At 41.0% G+C, this 20532-nt stretch overlaps 1 protein-coding gene across 6 annotated transcripts in view; it reads left to right on the forward strand.

Moving 5' to 3' along the window:
* The window catches only part of PNPLA4 (patatin like phospholipase domain containing 4), a 35162-nt gene extending 15284 nt beyond the window's left edge, over window positions 1–19878 (forward strand). For 4 of the 6 annotated variants that reach the window (XM_014602727.3, XM_019495125.2, XM_006274638.4 and 1 more), the window contains 4 exons: window positions 80–215; window positions 4202–4267; window positions 14093–14245; window positions 18994–19878. In XM_014602727.3, coding sequence (XP_014458213.1) covers window positions 80–215; window positions 4202–4267; window positions 14093–14245; window positions 18994–19125 — 487 coding nt within the window. In that variant the 3' untranslated portion in view covers window positions 19126–19878. Of the gene's footprint in view, window positions 1–79; window positions 216–4201; window positions 4268–9438; window positions 9670–14092; window positions 14246–18993 lie in introns of those variants that run through there. The other 2 variants (XM_019495126.2, XM_059720931.1) reach the window with 2 other exon arrangements.
* Window positions 19879–20532: the final 654 nt, after the last annotated feature.

The following is a 20532-nucleotide window of genomic DNA, read 5'->3' on the forward strand; positions in this document are numbered from 1 at the left end:
TCTTTCCTTCTCCCCTCAAATATTTATAAGCTAGTTAATAATTAATGATGAATAATGTTTATCATTTTCTTTACTTTAGGGGAGGTATAGAGTCTATTCTTCCTTCTGATGCTCATGAGATAGCTGGGAATCGTCTCTATGTATCAATCACCAACACTAAAAATGGAGAAAATTACTTGGTTTCAAATTTTGCCTCTAGGGAGGATCTCATTAAGGTAACAAAGCTGCACAGCATATCTGTAAATGAAAATATATGACTGTCTCCAAAGCCTAGGGTGTATTTTATTAGCTCTGCTAAATCCTGTTCTTACTCCCTCAAGTAATCCCATTGACTCTGCTGGAACTGCCTACATAAATAAGACACGCAAAATTTTGCCCTTTCTTTCTGCAAACTCTGCTAAAAAGGATTCCTTAAATGTATGTATCGCCCTCAGCTTCTTTCAAAATGCTTCTTTATAATTTTCTGTTTTTCAGAAGAGCAGTCTAAAACCATAAAATGCAGTAACCAGTGGTTTCAGTAGATCAAAATAGTAACCTTATTTACCAGATTTGCTCACTGTTTATATGTTTTGATATTGCATTTTATCCTTTTCACAATAAGCAGTAGAGGAAGAGACTGAAGGATTGATTTAAAGGACATAAGCCTATATCCATCTAAATATCACTTGATCTGTATATTTCATTCAGATACTAAGCCTTTGCATAGTATGGTGATAGATAAGCATAATACACTTGTGTAGAAGCCTATAAAGCCCTAAATGATCCTGGTCCTATATACATAAAGGACTATGTCCTTCCTTATCTCCCATCAAATTTTTTAAGGTCAAATAAAAGCAGTGGTGTACCATCTATGCACCAGTTGTTTTCTTTAAAGAAAAACATGCAGAGTGGTGTTTTTGATACTTGCTCTTCAGCTCTGGAACTTACTCCGTGAGGCCTGTCAGAGCTCCAGTTTTGATGTTTTGCAGGAGTGATGGAAAAATGTTCTGTTTGGGCAGGCCAGATTTATTTTGGAGGCATTATTTGGAGGGTAGTTTTTTCATTATATGTATTTTTTTAATACCCTTTCTGGTTTTTTTTTATGCACGCACGCACGCACGCATGCATGCACGCCAGTTGCCCTTCAGGAATGATGGGGGGAGGGGGTGGACGGGGATGGAGCGCTGCCACCTAGCACCCTGTGCCGCACCCTGCACCGCCACTGCCTTCCAGGAGCTGGGGTGGGGAGGCATGCCTCGCTTTCCCTTTTGTCCCCCTCAGCCAGTACCCTGTGCTGCCGCCACCTCCAGGGAGAAGTGCCGGAGGGTATGTGAGGCAAGCAGCGCTGGCCTGGCTCCCCCCCCCCCCTGCTCTGTCCCCACCATCATGGCAGTGCACTGCTACCACCGCCTCCTGTCTGGAAAGCTTTTGGAGCACTCTGTTTTTTTCAGTAACCAATCAGTGCTCCAAGAGTGTTATAGGCAGACAGATAGACAGACTAAGCCCCTATATATATGTGCATGTATATATGTGTATATTGTAAACCACTCTGAGATTTTTTTGGAGTGGGCAAATGAAATACAATCAAATAGAGCTGGGGAGGGACATGTCCCTGGTATTATCTTTTTCTCTTTTCTTGTTTCCATCTTGGATGTCCCCTTCTTTTAGACTTTGGTCATGATTCCAACTATATGCTAATCTAAAATAAATATAAATGATGGTTCTGGGGGCAGGTAGGGAAAATGTATTTTATATTTAAAGAAGTTCTGGAAAACAGTCCCCTACACTTTTGACAGATTGGTGTTTGAAAATATTCTGATTGGGTAGGGATATACGACTGAAAGAAATCTCTTGGGTCATCAGCTCTCTCTCCAGACTGTTACTATCATTCTATTCATAGACTTTTCAAGCTTGTCATCTCCCCTCTAGCCAGTTTCTTACCCACCTTTACAGTTCTTGCACTAGTGCCATCTTCTCCATTTTTAAGTACAGAAAAGCTGTGTTATCTGGCACCTTACAAACAGGCATGCCAGTTGACATGGCAAAAGCGAAACCGGAAGTGCCCCCCCGTGGCACTTCTGGTTTTGCTGAGCCTCCATAGCTCCGGGGCAAAGCAGCCTTTCCCCAGTGTGCCTCCCTCCCTGTCCCCCAGCATACTGACGTGGCAGGAGGGGCAAAGACGCCTCTTAGCTAACCCTCCATTCCCCTTGGTGCTGGATAACAAAGCTTTTGCTGTAATTGTTTCTCATGTAGCAGGCAGATTGCAAGCAGTGGCACTTGTAGGGAGGGTTTCTTTCTTCCTGAACACTTGGAGTCAGTGAAAGCTTGCTTGGTGATTGACGTTCTAGAAATCGAGCTATCTATGTACATTACACAGTGTGACTGTATCAGCCCACCTTTTAGATGCCAGTTTATGAAATCTTGACTATTGTATACTGTTTATGTGGCAGTGTTTTAAAATTAGTGGGTTGTGGAAGAAGAAAGCAGTTGTGTCTTCTGTTCTCAGGGCAAAATAGATTAACAGCAGTACATGGTGAATGACACAGTTCACAATTACAGTAGACAAAAGGAACAATTATTTTTTAGGTACATGTCCCATTGCAGATTATTGTTCTAGTCTCTAGGAAAAGTAAACTACCTCAAGACAAAGTCCTTTCCTTTGTAATGTTGACTGATTACCATACCAGGGCCCTGTTAGCAGTCTAAAGGTTTGAAATAAGCAATACTTTGGAATTATTTTCTATTAAGAAAATTTAGTGGTATTTTTATTTGCTCTTTATTTTACCCTTAAATACATAGGGATGTGTGTGTAAGTGCATTTGTGGATATGTATGTGCAACAGCCAGAATCTGCTTGTTAACTATGGCCATATATGTGTTTCTACTGGGAGAATCACTACTGTCCCAGTAGAAAGTAGGAGTGAGCAATCATTCATTCAATTTCTCCTGCAGCAAACCTTTTTGATTTTGGAGAAAGATCTTCTGAATAAATGCTGGTATGCTTTTCTGCTTGTCTACTCTTCTTGAACTAGGAGGAGTCAAGCAACAGGGATATATTCCCTGTGGCTTTTTGAGACCTGAGTCACCCTGGCCTGGAGAAGGCATGCAGAACAGCAGCAGCTCACCTTCTTCTGGAACCAGTAGGAGTTGGGTGGCTGGGTTCCATTCCTTCCTGAGCCTGGGTCACTCCAGTCTGGACAAAGTGTAGGGACCAGGGGATAGCGTTGACTACTAGAATTCCTGTACTACTGCCACTCCCAAAAAGATTCCTAGACTTGAAAATTGCCCAGAAATTTCCAACATTAGAAATTACCCTTGTTCATACCCTAGTTTATCCAACTTAAAGTTCAAAAAGGAACTTCCTGCTGTCATTCACAGATAATTTACTATATAGAGAGAGGATCACATTAGAGTCATGTTAGATCTATCTGGGCTGGGATGGGGAAATTGGGGATGGCCCTGCTTTGAGCAGGGGGTGGACTAGATGACCCCCTGAGGTCCCTTCCAACCCTAATATTCTATGGTTCTATGTTGCATTGTTGTTTATGTGGTCAGATTAAGTCCAAAGCATTCTTTTTTTTTGCCAGATATTTTCTACATGCATAGTGCAGTATGTTGTCTAACTTTATGTAATGCATCTTTTTATAATGTGTATGTTTTAAATAAAATTTTGATTATGAGAATATAATATATCATAAGATAATGTCCATCTAAAGGTAGCACCGATTCTTAGAAGGCAAACATTGTTCAATTGATGACATGATTCATTTGTATCATGTTCCTTCTTTGAGATGCCATTTGCAAAATTAACCAAACAGTGAAAAGTCTGCCCAATTTTCAGCAGTATGTTGAGCTAGCATGATTAATGTATTCAAATTTCTAATACTACTGGCTCACAGGGAATGATGTAGTTGGTAAAACATCTGGTTGCCCTTGATTCCCCAGCTTGAATGGCCTATTACCAATTGGCAGCCGTGTTAACTTCAGGCAGCATTTGACACAAGTTCACACTGGGGCATATTTGTGCTTCTGGAACCATAACAAAATGTTGAAATAAATATTCAGTATTGGGGTATAGTGAAATAGCTAAGAATGTTTTCATATACACTATATCAACAAACATAAATATGCTTTACAATGGTTTTCTCCAAATATATGAAATTCATATGTTGAATGATTAATATTATGACTTTGACTGTTAACAATTTTTATTTTCTTTCTAGGTCCTCTTAGCAAGCAGTTTTGTGCCAATATATGCAGGAATAAAAGCAGTGGAATATAAAGGAGAGGTAAGATTTTGATTGAGGGGGGGTTGTTTTGTTTTGTTTTTTAGTACTGCTTTATTTCATTACAGAAATCAACTTTTATTACCCAACTTTCAGATGGTCTCTGAGGAATAGTGAGAGGTGCAATGTTCTGTTGCCAAACAGGTGCTATACTTTGAAAAAAGTACTGACCTGAAATAAATCCTCTTAACGTTAATACAGTATTACATTGTTTATCTAATGATTGACTGCTAAGGATTAAAAACATAGCTTGTTGCAGAAAAATCTCCGGGACTGCCTTTAGATGCTTTTAGAGTATTTTTTTTTCCCCCTAAGAGATTTTATGAAATAAATACAAATATATCATTTTGCCTAGTACTGAAATACATTCATCTTTGACAATTTAGTCAAAGAAAAAACTCAAGTTCATGTACCATACCAAAACAGGGTGATTGTGGATATTATGTATATTGTGTCTTGGATATTTTGGATATGGATACATGAACAAGTAAACTAGGCCAGAGTGTGAACTTGTAATTTATTACCTACCTTGTGGTGATACCTACCCCTACATGTATGTTCTTACTCTGCAATAAATACAAAGCAGATTACCCTGGTGAAATAGGGTAGCTGTCTTTCATTTACTGTGGTGTAAGGGCATGTACATATACAGTTACTACAGACTATATTACATGCTGTAAACTTATGCTGTAGTTTACCTTTTGGTAACTTTTATACGCATATCCTTTGATTCTTCTAAAATGATACATGATCATAAGAATATCACCCCATCTAGTGATCTGCATGAAAATAAGACAGACCATCATAAGTATTCTAATGAGGGTATGGATTCATGTTAACAATTGAACTGTTTCAAAATATCCCTGATGGGGAAACAATTCACAATTGTTGTGGGTCAGAGGTGACCAAACCTATGGTGCCCTAGCATTTCAGGTAAAAGGGTCACCTTTTTAGGTTTTGTAGTGCTGTCATTCTGACTCCAGGGGGTGGGAGTGAGTGCTCAGCGTGCCTTGAGGTGGGGAGGGTCAGTGTCCCAGGGGGTGGGCGACCTGTGGTTAGGGATGTTTTCACTTCTGTGATTTCCCTTCTCCAAAGCATGAGTTCAGTGTAAAGTTCAGTAACCTGCACTTGACAAAATTTTGCAGTATGCTGGCCTGGGTTGGGGTGTCTGGAGAAGGGGACTGCTTAGACCCCATGGTTGGGGATTCCAGGGGCCATAGTTGCATAGGAGTGAGGACACCAGTTGTTAGTAGGATCACTTTTATTGAAAAAGGGCAAGGGAGCTCATTGACTTTTAAAAGTGCCAACAAAATTAAGAAGGGCAAGAATGGGAAATGGCAGTAGAGTTTTGTCTGGCCACATAGCAGAGCAGCCAGTTACAGCAGTTGGTGGCAGAGGGAAGAGGGAGAGAAGCCATTCAGTGTGGGAGATCTGAAAAACCAACCAGACCCATATTATGGAATGGTTTATGTCCACACATAACGTTAACCCACTTCACAGCAAACCAGTTCAAAAGAGTACTTGATTTTCTACATGTGTGTTTGTGAGCCATTTGAGGCAGCTTTAAAACTGTTTAACAGGCTTTTGTCTGTTCATTTCAGGTTTAAGCTACATTTGAACTGATCTGTCAGGGATTTAGTGGCAACTTCTGTCTTTGCTAGGTAGAATCTAGGATGTTGATCTATTTATCCAGTACAGGTTGCATGCAGACTGTAAGGAGGACATTATTTAAAAAAAACCTAATTTATTTATTAATCTGATGTCTATATTTTTTGGTGATTGGCAATGAGTTGAAAGGTCAGGTCATTTCAGGTCCGAGTTTATCTGGTCCGACTCAGATGTTTGTTCAAAAAGGGCAAAGAGCCCATTCCAATAGATGAAGGCAATCACTGGCTTCCTTATGCTTTCTATTATTGCCTAAAATGCATGTGGCTGTTGCTTGGCAGTCAATTCACGTTTTTATTGAGCTTTATTCTCTCAATTTAGATGCTAAATCAGTGGATGGTTCAAAGCAAGGAGAGCTTTCATTGCTTATAAATACTCAGTCGTTCTCCTGGAGCTTGTTACTGATTTCCTAAAGTAGAGATCTGGCAATGCAAATTCTGTTAGAATGTATTAGTTCTGCATATCTGTGCTGATCTCTCACTGTGTTTAAAGGGTGGAGAGTTATGAAGAAATTTTACTTGTTGATGATTATTCTGTCACTTAAAGAGTTGCATGCCTACGTTCATAAGTATGGCCCTGCAAAGGCAATACATTTAAAACTGCACTTACTGATAAATGAAGATTCTATTAAGCCTAGCTGCCATGCTTTATATCCTTTCTTTGAGTATCTGGCTTAGTTTTCATTGCACACTATTTCAGACTTCTCCTATTTTAGCATTGTAACTTTTAGCTACTTATAATTCAGAAGTTGTTAAAGCTTCAATAAGCATAACTAGCTATAAGGATAGGGTCTAATGGCACTGAACATAACTGAAGCATGGGCTACCCTACTTTAGTCTATGGAACTAATGACTTCTAATTCAGCCCCTTCTAAAAGCTGCATATGTAGCTTAACAGATGAGGTGAGATCAGTTTTAAGCCAATGCAAGAACATCTTGGAGAAGCAGCTGCAGAACAGACTGCCTCTTCTATGATCTCCAAAAATAAGCTCTTATTTTTTAAATACCTTTGCAATTGAGAAAACCTAAAAAGAATATTAGAAAACTTCCTGGCCAGCTAGTTTCATAGTTTCATAGTTGGTAGGGTTGGCAGGGACCTAAGCAGATCATCAAGTCTGACCCCCTGCCATGGGCAGGAAAGGATGCTGGGGTCAAATGACCCTGGCTAGGTGGCTGTCTAGCCTCCTTTTGAAGACCCCCAGGGTAGGGGCAAGCACCACTTCCCTTGGAAGTTGGTTCCAGATCCTAGCCACCCTGACTGTGAAGTAGTGCCTCCTGATATCTAGCCTGAATCTACACACAGCCAACTTATGGCCATTGTTCCATGTTACCCCCGGTAGTGCTTGGGGGAACAAGGACTCTCCCATTGCCTGCTGGTCCCCCAAGTTTATAGGTGGCCACCAGATCCCGTCTCAGCCTTCTTTTGTGGAGGCTGAACGGGTTCAGGTCCCTTAGCCTCTCCTCATAGGGCCTGCCCTGCTGCCCCCTGATCATGCTGGTGGCTATCCTCTGGACCCTTTCGATGCTATCCACATCCCTCCTGAAGTGTGGCGCCCAGAACTGGATGCAGTACTCCAACTGCGTCCTGACCAATGTTGCGTAGAGGGGGAGGATCCTCCATGGTGATGGCCCCTCCCTTCCATTGGGTGCACACCTCCTTTTTGGCTTTGAGGTGTTCATGGATGCTTTTGGTAAACCATGGGGACTTTTGAGCACTCTTGCCCCCCTTGATCTGTGTGAGGATTGTCACCCTTTGGGCTTGGAGGATCGTCTCCTGAAGGAACGACCACTCTTCTTGGACTCCCAACTCCCCTCCCCTCCAGGACTTCAGTGCCTCCCTGACTAGTTTCCTTACCTCATTGAAATCGGCCCTCCTGAAGTCCAGGGATGCTGCCTTGCTGCAGGCCTTTGACACCCTGCACTGGATGGTGAATTCTAGTAGGTGATGATCACTATCGCCCACGTGGTCGAGCACCCGCAGTCCCCTCACCAGGTCGTTGCCTGTGGCCAGGACCAGGTCCAGGTCCAAGTCCAGCAAGGCATTCCTCCTCCATGCACCTCTTGGGTTAGATGGAGGTCCTGTAACTTGGCTAGGAACCTGTGTGAGCGGGCAGACCTGGCTGACTGCTCCTAGCAGATGTCTGGGTAGTTTAGGTCATCCATGATGACCACGTCCCTTGATTTAACTGCCTCCGCAAGCTGACCTGAGAATTCCCAGTCCAGCTTTTCTCCCTGGTTACGTGGCCTGTAGTAGACCCCCACCATTAGGTCTCTTCATGGGGACTAAAAAGATGAGAACAGGCTGAAATCGAATTAGAGAAGTCTGAGGGAGTCGTGGAATCGTAATTTTACTGCATGGGCAGGCAACGATGTACAGAACAGCAGGTACCCCACAGAAATGGTCTTGGCATGTGCTTTTGTCCTACATTTGCAATGGGATAAAATCATGCATTTCAGCAATTACTGCTGAGTACAAGAGTAACATTAGCAATATCTTGGGAGCTGAGTACGTAGGAAGGCCAGGTAACAGAATTGGTTGCATTCAGAGACATTCAGAAGGAATTAATATATTTCACGATGTATAGGTTAACATGGTGTATAGGTCAACTTCAGTTTCCAAGTTAGAAAAGTTAGGATTTTCATAGGCATGGTGTATAAGTCGGGGCTGGGCTCAGTGCTTGTCTGGCGCAGCCCTATCTCTTGTGAGCAGCCCTGCCTGGGCCGTGCCAGCCAAGCGCCAAGCCTGGCCCTGTCTGCTGTGAGCAGTGCTGCTGAGTGCTGAGCCCAGCCCTGTCCCCTGTGAGTGGTGTCAGGCTCCACGACCGGCAGCAGCACTCACAGCAGAGAGGGACAGGTTTCGCAGTTGGCTGGCGTGGCCCAATCCCCTGTGAACCCAGCGGCACTCTCGTGGGATGGGGCCTCAACAGCCAAGCCCAGCCCTGGCCTCTACAAACAGTGCATCCCCAGCCCCAGCCCTGTTCCTTGCGAGCGGTGCTGGACTCAGCGCTCGGCTGGTGTGGCCCCATCCCCTAAGAGCAGCGGTGCCTGAGCTGCACCAGCTGAGCGCTGAGCCTAACGCCATTCGCAGGGGATGGTGGTATGGTGTATAAGTTGAGGTTGCATTTTCAGAGGCCAAAATTGGGCTTCAAAACCTGACTTATACACTATGAAATATGGTATCCCTATTTTGGGAAGAAAGGCTGTCACACATTGGGAACAAGGTTCCAGTGAAGGTGTAGCAAAACCCCTAGGTTTTTCTTTTTCTTTTTTTTTTTTTTTAACTTAAATACATTTCCTCCGCTTCCTGAACCATTTCTGACTTTCTCTCTGCCCTCTGGATCCGTTTACAGTTGACCCCCAATTTACACGAGTATTGTGTTCCGGGGGAATTTTGTGTAAGTCAACTTTGCATAAGTCAGGATGACTTTCCCCATAGGAAATAATAGAATAGTGAGGGGTCACGTACCCCATACCTACCTTAGTCATAGCTTTTTTTTCCCCTTTTCTCAGCAGAATCACCCTTTGGAGGCACGTCTAGCATCTCACCTATGCATCTTGAGATACCGCTACCACAATGGCGGCACAATAGTGGCACAGCTCCACTTGATTCCGCCTGCAAATCTAGTGAGGCATTTGCGTATATATGCAAATCTCGTGAGCGTTTGTGTAGATACGCTAATGACGTGCATCTTGGGGGGCATTTTGCAGTCCAGACCCTAATAAAAAATCACGGAAACACGAGACATGCGTAAACCTCTTTTATATTGTAAATAGTTTTCTGTTATGTTTGTATTGATTTTTATTGTTTCATGTTGAATTTATATGATTTAAGCCTGTGTCCATAAAGTAATGTCAAGTTTCCATTTTGTAATGTCAAGCCTCCATCTTGTGTCCCCTGCCCTATACAGTAGGGCATACCGTATTGTAAGGTATGTGCTGATTGTGACTCATGTCTAACCAGTCTCATGTAAATTGATTCCTGTATGAATGAAGGTGTTTGAGGTATAATGATAGCAGGCCTCTACCGAATGACCAGTAACGACCAGACCATCAACTCAACGACCTGCCCATTGCTTTGCATTGCCTCACTTAGGAACAGAGACAAAACCCAGCATTTGAAAGATAAAGAACCTACAGGAACCCAACTTTGGAAGACAAAAGACCCTACAGAAACCAGCAACCCCACCACTGTATTCCACCAGACAGTTAGGACACCTGGGTCTGCACGTATGCATCTGAGCAGGACTGGCCCTTCCCTGGGCATGTCCTTCCCATAGGAGACACAAGGTGATCACCCCTATAAAAGGGGTGGTAGAGTGTGACCTCCTTGGGACGCCCTCTCCATCTGGACCAGCATTGTGCCATGCCACCTATCCACCCAGAGGCCCTGATGGCGACACCCCCCCCCCCCGACAACACCTTGCTAGAGAAGACCCCAGCTGACCATCAAGGATCAACTCTCAGCCTGGGATAGGTAGCTATCACCCACCTTCTTCCCCCAGGCAGGGGACCTGAACTCCATCTCTATATACCTGGACCTCAGATCCTTCCATTAAGCCTTTCTTCTTCTGCTACCATTGTGGGGGTGTGTGAGTGTGTGCGTGTGTGGGAACCGGTACCTTCGTGGGGCTGTGTAGCGTGTTGCCTTTTTAGTAAAACTGTTATTTTGGAACCCTGAGTTGGGTTTTTGTCTTACTGACCTCCTGGCCCTGCTCCAATCTCTGCTCTCTGCGTCTCTGACCTTCATTCTGTCTCTCTCTCCCCGCCACCTCTAAAATCCTGGCTCTGCTCTCCTCCAAACCCCAATTTCACCACCCCTCATTTCTGCCCCACTGCCCCTTTACCTCTTGCTCCGCTGCTCCTCCTCGCTGCCACCCAGGTTTCCTCCCCTGACTCCACAGCCCTCTTTGCTGTCTCTAGCCCTGGCATTTTCCCTCGCTTCCACCCCAGCACCAGTAACCCTGGGGCACCGAGTGACCCTAAGTAACCCCACGGCACCTTGACCTCAAGTAACCCTGAGCACCAAGTTACCCCAAATGTCCCCTGGTGTTAACACACAGCTAGAGAAGTGTGTGTTTGTGTATGTGTAGGTGTATGTGAACTCATAGTCGTGTATGTGTAGTTTGTATGTGTGTATATAATTTTGTATCATGCCCTCCTATCTAACAGTGCAATATTGAGATCCCAAGTGTTGATCTGGCGCATGTCAAGTCAAAAAAGGAGGAGCTGTTCCACCAAAGGATGGAGTTTAAGTAGCTCCAGGGAAGCTGTTGAAGAGCAACTACTCTTTCATTGCAAGGATCTTGAAAACAGTGACCTCTTAATTCAAGGACTGTCTTGGTTTATTCCCCTTGTCACATTAAATTATTTCCAGACAGAATAGACACTTCTGTGACTGAATTCCTATAGTGCTCTCATCTTCACTTGTTATGTGGATGAAAATTTGTACTGTTTTGCACTTGAATAATGGGTACTTACAACAGCACAAATGCTAAAAGTTCAGTTCTCTTATAAGAGCTTATCCCTCTTGCTTTTGTTCATAGAAATAAGGGATGAGAAGCTTGCAGACTTCAGCTGCTGGTGCAGCCAAAATGATAGGGGAAGTGTCAGCTGAGTGGGAGCCTGGGGCTGCGACTTACCCCTTGTGGGCCACATGTGACTTGTGGGCCACCAGTTGGAAAGCCCTGTTTATAGATGATATTAAAATAGGTTTTTTTAATAACTGTAGTTTCTCTAAAAGAACAGAACCAATCTGGGTAATGATAAATAATGGTAGAAGACTTAAAAGTCCTTGAATTCCCACAGCAATTGCCTGTAGAATCAACTATTAGCTTTGCAGTAACTCAGAACACTCATTAATGTAATGAAACTACCATAAACAGGTTTAGAAAATTAATGTGTTTTAATATAGTAAAATTAAATGTTATGTTTGGTTTCTTTTATGTTTATGAAGACCTCATACATAATCACCTTTCAGCATTCCCATCGCTTGAGATATAATATGTTTCAAAATCAAAATTGCACAATAGTCTCTGGCACATGATGCACTTAAGATGTGCTTAACCAGTTAATCACGTCTTAAGCTGTTAGCCAGCCACACATTAATGAAGTAAATGGCATGATAAAATTAGGACCAAGCCACTTAAAATGTGTAATAACTTTGTCGTTGGTTCCTATCATGCCATTAATTGAATGTGTGGCCAGAATGGGGCTTTCAGCCACAGGCTGTGCTCCCATGTCTGGGAGCCCTGTATGCTTCTACACATAGAAGTCTGGATTAGCTGATTGGGTTTCCAGTAGCAGAAGTTTATGGTGAGTCCCCACAGCCTGGAGCCTGGATCAGCTGATTGTGATCCCAGCCATGAGAGCTTCCTACTTGCTGGTACAGGTGGAACCTGGGGTCGAGATTCCAGGCTCATCCTGCATTAGCAATAAGGTGTATGGCATGACGGGAAGCACCATTATGGGGATTGTACACTGGATCCCATTACACCATCACTTGCATGTCTGCCAGGGGCCAATGTGTGCACTTCTGTGACTGGAGCTATTATCAAGTTGTCTTGGTATCAGCCAAGGAAATAAAAAATAGAGTTCTTGATTCAGACTGCACTCTTAATATATAAAATCTAATTTGTGTTCTTTTATTTTTGAGAATCCTGAAAGTACATCTCAACTGATATACTTACAAACGTCGAACAGACTGAAAAATAATTATTATAGAGCGCATAGTAATCATTTTTAGATACTTAAGTGATGTGTATTTTACACGCTTTTTATAGTAGGCTCCTGGTCTTATTTAAGGGAGGAACTTTTAATCTAGGGAGTCGCATTGTATAATGTTTTTATTAGATGGCTTCATGCAGCACTCTGATCTTGGCATAGCTGCCGTCACCCTAATCTACCATTTTACCCTTCCGTTGGTGATCCAGAGGTACTTGTATGAGTAATGAGGGGATTATCTACCTGGATTCAATTTTTGTACCCCATGTATGAAGACTGGATTCACTCTGAAGAACAGTTATGCTTTATATCTCAGTTGAATAGCTGTTGTGTCCACATCAACATTCATTGTACCCTTCAGGCTTCATAAAGATTAAAGGGGTGGGATAGCTGCCACTGCCACTCATTGCAAGATAGAACACCAACAGCATGAGAACTTTGTTTAAATAAAAGTACAACATAAAGGCCCCAAGATATGTATGAATAGGTAGAAATTCCAACTTTGGGAACTAACTAGATTTCAAGTACTATTGGGTTTTTTATGTCCATATTCTCATTATACAGTATTAACAAGAAGTGTAAATATAGTGATTTTTTGTTGTTGTTGTTTCTCTCTTAAGTTAACCTGTTGAATGGTTGAGTTATATTCACAGAATTGTACAGTAATAGTATTCCAAGTTCTGTATTTTCTATGAAGAACTTTGGTAAATCTATAACTTAGAGGGTTTTGTCTTACCGATAATGGTGACTTGGCCATTTCATTTAGTAATTGGGGGGAGGGGAAGTTGCATTATTTCAATGTTTAAGACACTGTTTAGGTAACAAGTATATATGAAACTAATTAGTGAAGTAAGTCACTCAATGAGCAATGAGTTCTGTTCACTGTCCAGTCATTAGCATTTTGGATTGACTGGTATTAAAAAGCAAACTGGGCACATCTACATATGTGCATTTACTGCGCAGTAATCAAAATTACTGTGCAGTAGGGGCATGCATCTTCCCATGCACACCCATACTGTGCAGCAAATATGGCAACTTACACCAACTTGAGCGTAAATTTGATACCTACATCATACAGGTATCAAATTTATGCCTGATTAGTTACTGTGCAGTAAAACACCTATAGATGCCTTACTGCACAGTAACTGTGTGTGTATGGACTGACTTAAAACTGAACTTCAGTCCCAAGTCAGTCCACACACAGTGTTAATGCATTTTAACACCTGCATGTCTAGATGCCAACCTATTCCTGCTTACTGCACAGTATCTTACTGCACAGTGAATTTAAGCTGGTGTAAATGCACATGTAGACATACCCACTGTATTTTGTAGTGTTTTGAAAAGGAAGTACAGCAGTCTTTAAATCATTTTTAGGTGTGAAAGGGCAAAGGAGAAGGGTTCTGTTGTCAATCTGTAACTTAAAGATGACTTTGTTTTCCAACAGAAATGGATTGATGGTGGTCTTACCAATGGCCTCCCTATCCTGCCTGTGGGAAGGACAGTGACTATTTCTCCTTTCAGTGGTCGATTAGATATCTGTCCACAAGATAAAGGCCATGTAGCTCTCTATGTTAAAGTTGCAAAACAAGATCTAATGGTGAGTCATTTGTTTTTGTTTTAAAATAGATTTAGTAATGGAAGAAATGTTTGAAAACTTTAAATTAATTATTTTAAGTTTTGCAGATTAGTTTATTTATTAGAGTAGATATCCCAGTCAATTTTACCATTTAGGTGAGGGCTAAGAACCTTCCTTTCTTTGTAATGATCCTTTCTGACCTTAAACACTGAATTGTCTAGGCAGACCTTAGACATATACATTACAGACCATTAATTCAAATACCTCTGTACTGAATCTAATAACTTCAGTTTGACTAAAGGACTATTTTGTCTTTAGCTAAATTATCTTCTAGAAAGTAGAACTCTTGATGTTTCATACTACAGGCATTTTCTTCAGCCCTCAGGTCCATTTCTGTTTTTCCTGTACATTGTCCAGGTTTTTCTTAAAACATGGATGCCAGAGCTGGCTGCACTTTTTGCAGCATCAAACTTAATAATACAGAAAGAAAATCACCTCTTTACTTATTCCTGTGTTTGTCAAAGAATGAAGAACATTTTCCATTTTCTTTATAGTAGCCTTTCAAATATCTAAAAGTTGCTATGTGCTTTCCCTCTTCATCCCTTCCAAAATAAATATACCTTGTTCCTTCATCCTTTTTTTCATGTGACTGGCATTTCAACATCTTTATCATCTCTGTCTGACTCTGCACTGTCTCCAGTTTCTCTACACAATCCTTAAAATCTAGTGCCCCCAAACTGAACATGGTCCTCCACCTGAGGCTTACTAGCACTGAATAGTGGTACTATTTTCTAAGTCTTGCACATAATGCTTCTATTAATGCAATCCAAATGCAACACACAATATATTTGTTTCTTTTTACAACAGCTTAATGTTGTTGATTCGTATTTGGTTTGTGATTTGCACTCAAAAGTGCTGTTGCCAAGCTTGTTACTCCCAATCTCAAAAATTTTGTTTTTTCCGTCCTTACCCATAGCCTTACAGTTGTTTTTGTTGAATTTCATTTTGTCATCTATATAGTTTTCAGATTTATCAAGATCCCTTTGAATTTTAATTCTGTCCTACAAACTGTTTGCATCCACTTCCAGATTTGACTATATGACTGTATCCAAGTCATTAATAAATGTTAAGCACCACTGGACTGAAGACAGACTCTTGTGGAGCCCTACTTGAGATCTCCAGCCAGTGTGACATCAACTTTTTTTTTTTAATATTTCCACCTTATGATTATTTAATCCATTATACGTTGGTTAATATATATAATCTAACAGCAGTTCTGCCTATCCCACGTATCTCCATTTGCAATATGGAGTTTAAGTACGTAAAGCCTAAACTAAGTCCACATTTGCCCACGGCTTTCTCCTCATCCATCAAACTTGTCAGAAAGGTAGGGCAGATTGGCACCAGTTAGACACTAACTGATTTGAGAGGCCTAAGTCTTTGTAGGAAACAGGCTGCTTCACCAGGTAACATTTGACAAAGTAGTCTGTTGCCTACAGAAGCTTATTCTCTACATGATTAGTCTCTAAGGCCAGGTACAGAAACCTGTCTATACCTGTAACAGAAAAGAAGTTTGGTGCACATAGATGAGTTCCACCATTTTTAAATCAGTCTAAGATTTGATCTTCTCTGCCCCACCAAAGGGTGAATGTGTGTTCTGTTCACAACTGATCACAACTGTGTTGCTTACAGAAAACCACATAACTTGGATCAATTCTGCCTTGGGCTTGCTGAATGTCTGTATCTAGCCCAAAGTGCCACCTAGCCTTGCCTTCTTCCTGGCTTCAAACTAACATAGCTAACCACCTCTCCCTGTCAAAGGAGATTAAGTGGGATTAGTATAATTTGTTCCTAACAAATCTATATTGTCTGTTTAATGATTTTTTTTCTGTTCACGTCATCTTCCAGATATTTATAAACTGATTATGTTTAATTTGCATTATTAACTTTCTAGGAATTGAAGTCATGCTGACTAGTCTAATTCCCTTGGGTCATCCTTTTTTTCTGTTTTTGAAGAAGGTTGCTGTCATCCCACTAGGGGACAATTGCAAGTATTCTTGCCAGTGGCTCCAAGATCTCTTTAGCTGTTTCTGCCAGTACACTTAAACTAAGTTCCAGTAGGCTTTGCTGACTGAAACTTGTTCAGATTTGACAGACGTTCTCTAAGGACCTTGTTTTATGTTGCGCTTTGAGCTGCTTAAATGTTTATTGGTGTGAGTTTTAGCTCAAGTTTGGAGCAATCGCTCCTTAATGCTAAAAGCGTCTTAACTGTCCCTGACCTGTAGAGCTCTGACTTGCCACTAGAGGGCACACGAGTAGGAGCCTGACTAGGACCTATAGCTGCAAGTTACCACTAGAGAGCTGGTGAGCCAGGACAGGCTTTTATCTCTGCTCAAGTCGGGGGGTGTCAGAGAGATGGGCTGAAGGGCAGGAACATGAAGCTGTAAGGTAGAAAGTTAGTGGGATGGGGGTGGGTAATGAAATGGGAGGTTGAAGGAAAATGAGGATGGGGGATGATTGGTGAAATGAAGGAAGTTGGCCACTGAAGGATAAAATAAAACGAAATAAAAAATTCGAAAAGATATACAAGCAGTCCCTGTTTAACTCTGTTTCACTTGGTGCTATTTAGCTATAATGCTCATTTTAAATTGATACCTGATTTCACTTAGCGCTCAGCGAGTTTCATTATAATAAAAATTATAATGAATGTAATATAATTACTAAAAACAATTATCAGTCACCATCTTGGGTCATTAGAATCACTTGCAGTCGCCATCATGGGTCATCAAATACTTTTGGTTTTGCTTAATGCTCATTTTTGCTTAATGCTCGTTTTTTCAGGAACCAATTAAGAGCACTAAGCAGGGGTTGCAAGGAAAGGGAAAGTAAATTAAAGAAGGTCTCATGGTTTAATAAATTGGGACTTGGGTTTGAGGTGTGGGCATGCTGTGAGCAGTGAGGGAAGGTTCTTCAGGGGGAGGTACTGTCCCTGCCCTAGGAAGGAAGCCCCAGCCGACAGTGATGCAGTCTGGCCACTACCTCTTTTTTTTTTTTTTTCTTTTTCCCACCCACTCTGTGCCTCGCTCCCAGACCTGTCCACACCCTGCAGTCTGGCTAGCGGGTATGTGCTCTGCAGGCTGTTTGCATGGAGTTGCACTCCTGGTCATGGGAAAGTCATGCTCCTGGGGGCTGGAGGGAAAGTTGACTTGATGCCAGAACACACCTTCCCCCCTGACCCTCCAGGGCAATAGAGTTCAAGGGGTGGAAGGTTTGTCCACACAAAACAGAAGAGTGGGGAAGGGGATGGGACACTTCATCCTGGGATGCTGGATAACAACTCAGGCGGCTCATCTGTGGGCAGTGGCCATGCATTAACAGAACACTAGCTGAGTAGCGCCAACCAGGGATAAACCTGTCCTGGACTGGTGTAGCTTTAAGCTGTCTAAAGTGTGCTTAAAACTAATATCATTTGTGCATGTGTGGATACTTTAGGGGTTAAGAGCTGCCTAATATTAATGTGTAACAAGACTCTAACATGTTCTTTACTGAAGATTATTATCTTTAATCTGTGTCAAATAGCATGATAACAAGCTTCCAGCATTATGCCAGCCCTCTTTTTTTCCTTTTATTTTGTCTACCTCTGGATCTTACCTAATTTAGCCCTTTTGAAATCTAATATACTTGTTTTGCTGTTCTCATGACTTCCTTTTCCTACAGTAATGATTCTCTCATATCATGACCACTTCCTCTGAAGCTTCCAACCACCTCCATGTTCCAAACTAGTTTACCCCTGTTGGGTAGAAACAGATGACCTAGTTGTTTCCCAAACTTCCTGAAATAAAATTATCTGCTGAGAATGTTAAGAACTTTGGGTATTTTGTTTTTCTACATTTTTTTTTCTTGCAACAGAAATTAGAGAAATTTTAAGTAGTCCATTATTACTAATAATTACCATTATTACTAAAAAAAAAAAATCAGTTGAAGAATATCTTGTCCTCCTTTTCTTCCTGATTTGGTGAATTTATAGTAGACCCCCAGCACTTTTTCCCACTTTACCTTTGCCAAGGTAGGTTAAACATATCTTACACTCGCTTTTCTTGGACTTTGGGACAAGTGTATATACATGACATACAGTAGAGCACTTTCTATTCTTTTACAATACCAATATTTATAAACAAGCTGCATCCCCTCAATGTGGGCATTCCAGTTACATTATCCCTTGAATCGTAATTGCACAATTATAGGTAAGTTTTTACCATCCTCATTTGTTGTTGTTGTTGGTTTAAAGCCCTCAAAAAATTACCCATTGCCCAAGGCTGCTCTTCCCAATCTTTGTTATAAGTACAATAATTATCTTTTCTGAAGAATTAGCCTGTTATTGAAGAAGCTAAAGCTATCATAACCATAAATGAAGACATGGAGAGCATACTTATAAGGGTTCCTGGTTTTCTCTGATTTAAAAAAACAAAATCCCCAATTTTGGGGTTAAAAAAAGGAACCCAAAATCCACACTTTTCCATAATTAAAATGAAACACCACTAATACATAAACCTGTATTTTTAAGCTGAAAATTGTGGATCTTTTTAGTTGGAGAAAACCAGGATCCCTGCTTATATCTACACTTACACCTTAATAATCACAAATGTATCTTGAATAGTCCTCAGAGTGTTGGAAACATCATTTTCTTATGCTTAAATAAATAGAGAACAAGAAAATCAAATAGTTTTAGATGTGGACAAATTCAAATGTGAAATATCTCTCTCTTTTAGTTGTCCGTAGATAACTTGATAAGACTTAATCAAGCTCTGTTCCCACCAAGTCAGAAGAAAATGGAATCATTGTTCCAAAATGGATTTGATGATGCTGTACACTTCCTATTAAAGGAAAACTGGTTTGAATAGGTTGTGCATACAAAATTAACAGTTAGATGGTGTTCAAAGCTAAGCTTCATATTTCATGCAGGATCTGCGGAGTAGCTGTTATAATTGCTGTTTATCAAGTGCTAGATAAATGGCACCCATTGGCATCAACAGTGGGGGGGCCTTTATCTGGAATTCGTATGTGTGACCAAGTGGACATTGTTCTCATGGTGAATTAAGCTGCTGTTTGTGAAGGTGTTATACTAAAATATATTAAATTTGTTATAGCTGGTCAGAATGTGTAGCATGTATAACTATTGAAGTTATTGGGTGATATTCTAGGAAGGTCTTGAAAATGTTTCTAATGTTAATCATTTAAGAAACTTATTCAGGTTTCTTATTCCTAAAAATATGCATTGTTCCTAGTTTTCTTAAGTTTTGAATAGTCATTTTGAATCCTGTTTTTGTGCACGTTACATTGACTGGCTACAGTACTGCTATTTATTTTGACTCCAAAATCAGTTTTCTACAGTATATTTTCAAGTATGGAGTCTAATTAAAGAGACTGTAGGGAGGAAAACCCAATTTAATTGCATTTATTATAATTTGTCATTAGCGTTTATTGGCTATTAAATCGGTTCTTTGTCTCTCTAAGTTCTGTAATGTCCATCTGCTTCAGAATTTTAAAAATGTAATACTTCTGTAAATGTAATTCAGGCACAACCTTTTAAAAATATATTTTCATGCAGTTTTTCTTTGTGTACTAAATTTTAATAAACGAATGTATTTTTGGAACCTTGTTGAGTGTTTCCTTGTAAATCTTCACAATTCTCTGGTACATCAATGACTGACTTGGGGCAAACCATCAATTTTGTTTGAAAAAAATGGTATGGAAATGCATGCTTTTTGCCTTTACTTTGTGTACCATTAAAGTTAATAGAACATTTTTCCATTTAACTGAATGTGAGCAGAATTAAGGCCCAGGCATGTAATACATAAAGGGATCCCTGGTAATATAGTGTTAAGTTATTTGCAAAAACTGAAGCAGTATTTTGGGGGCCTGGTTGAAATGTTGTCATCAACATCAGTACTATAAGATTTCTCTTTATAATTCGAGTTGTGGTTTTACTAAGATCTATTACAGTAGCTCTGAGTTGGATTCAAATCCTTTCATGTGATTAGATCATTTTAATCTGCAGCCATAGATAAATAATTCAGTCTTGTATATGAATACTTTGCTGTATTGGTCCAGTGTGTCTTCATTGACTTAGACTAGCAATCAGCAGTGTTTTCTAGTGGCTGCCAAATTGATCCCATTTGTGTCTGACCCAGGCCAGCAGTAGGCTCTGGTTGTTGCCACTTGGCCCCACCACCCAACTCCACTACAGCATGAGCAAAGTGTCCAGCTGCAGAGCGGGCAAAGGCCCCAACTTCACAGGACATCCAGTA

This window comes from Alligator mississippiensis, chromosome 1 (assembly GCF_030867095.1).
Source record: "Alligator mississippiensis isolate rAllMis1 chromosome 1, rAllMis1, whole genome shotgun sequence".
Classification (NCBI taxonomy): Eukaryota; Metazoa; Chordata; order Crocodylia; family Alligatoridae; genus Alligator; species Alligator mississippiensis.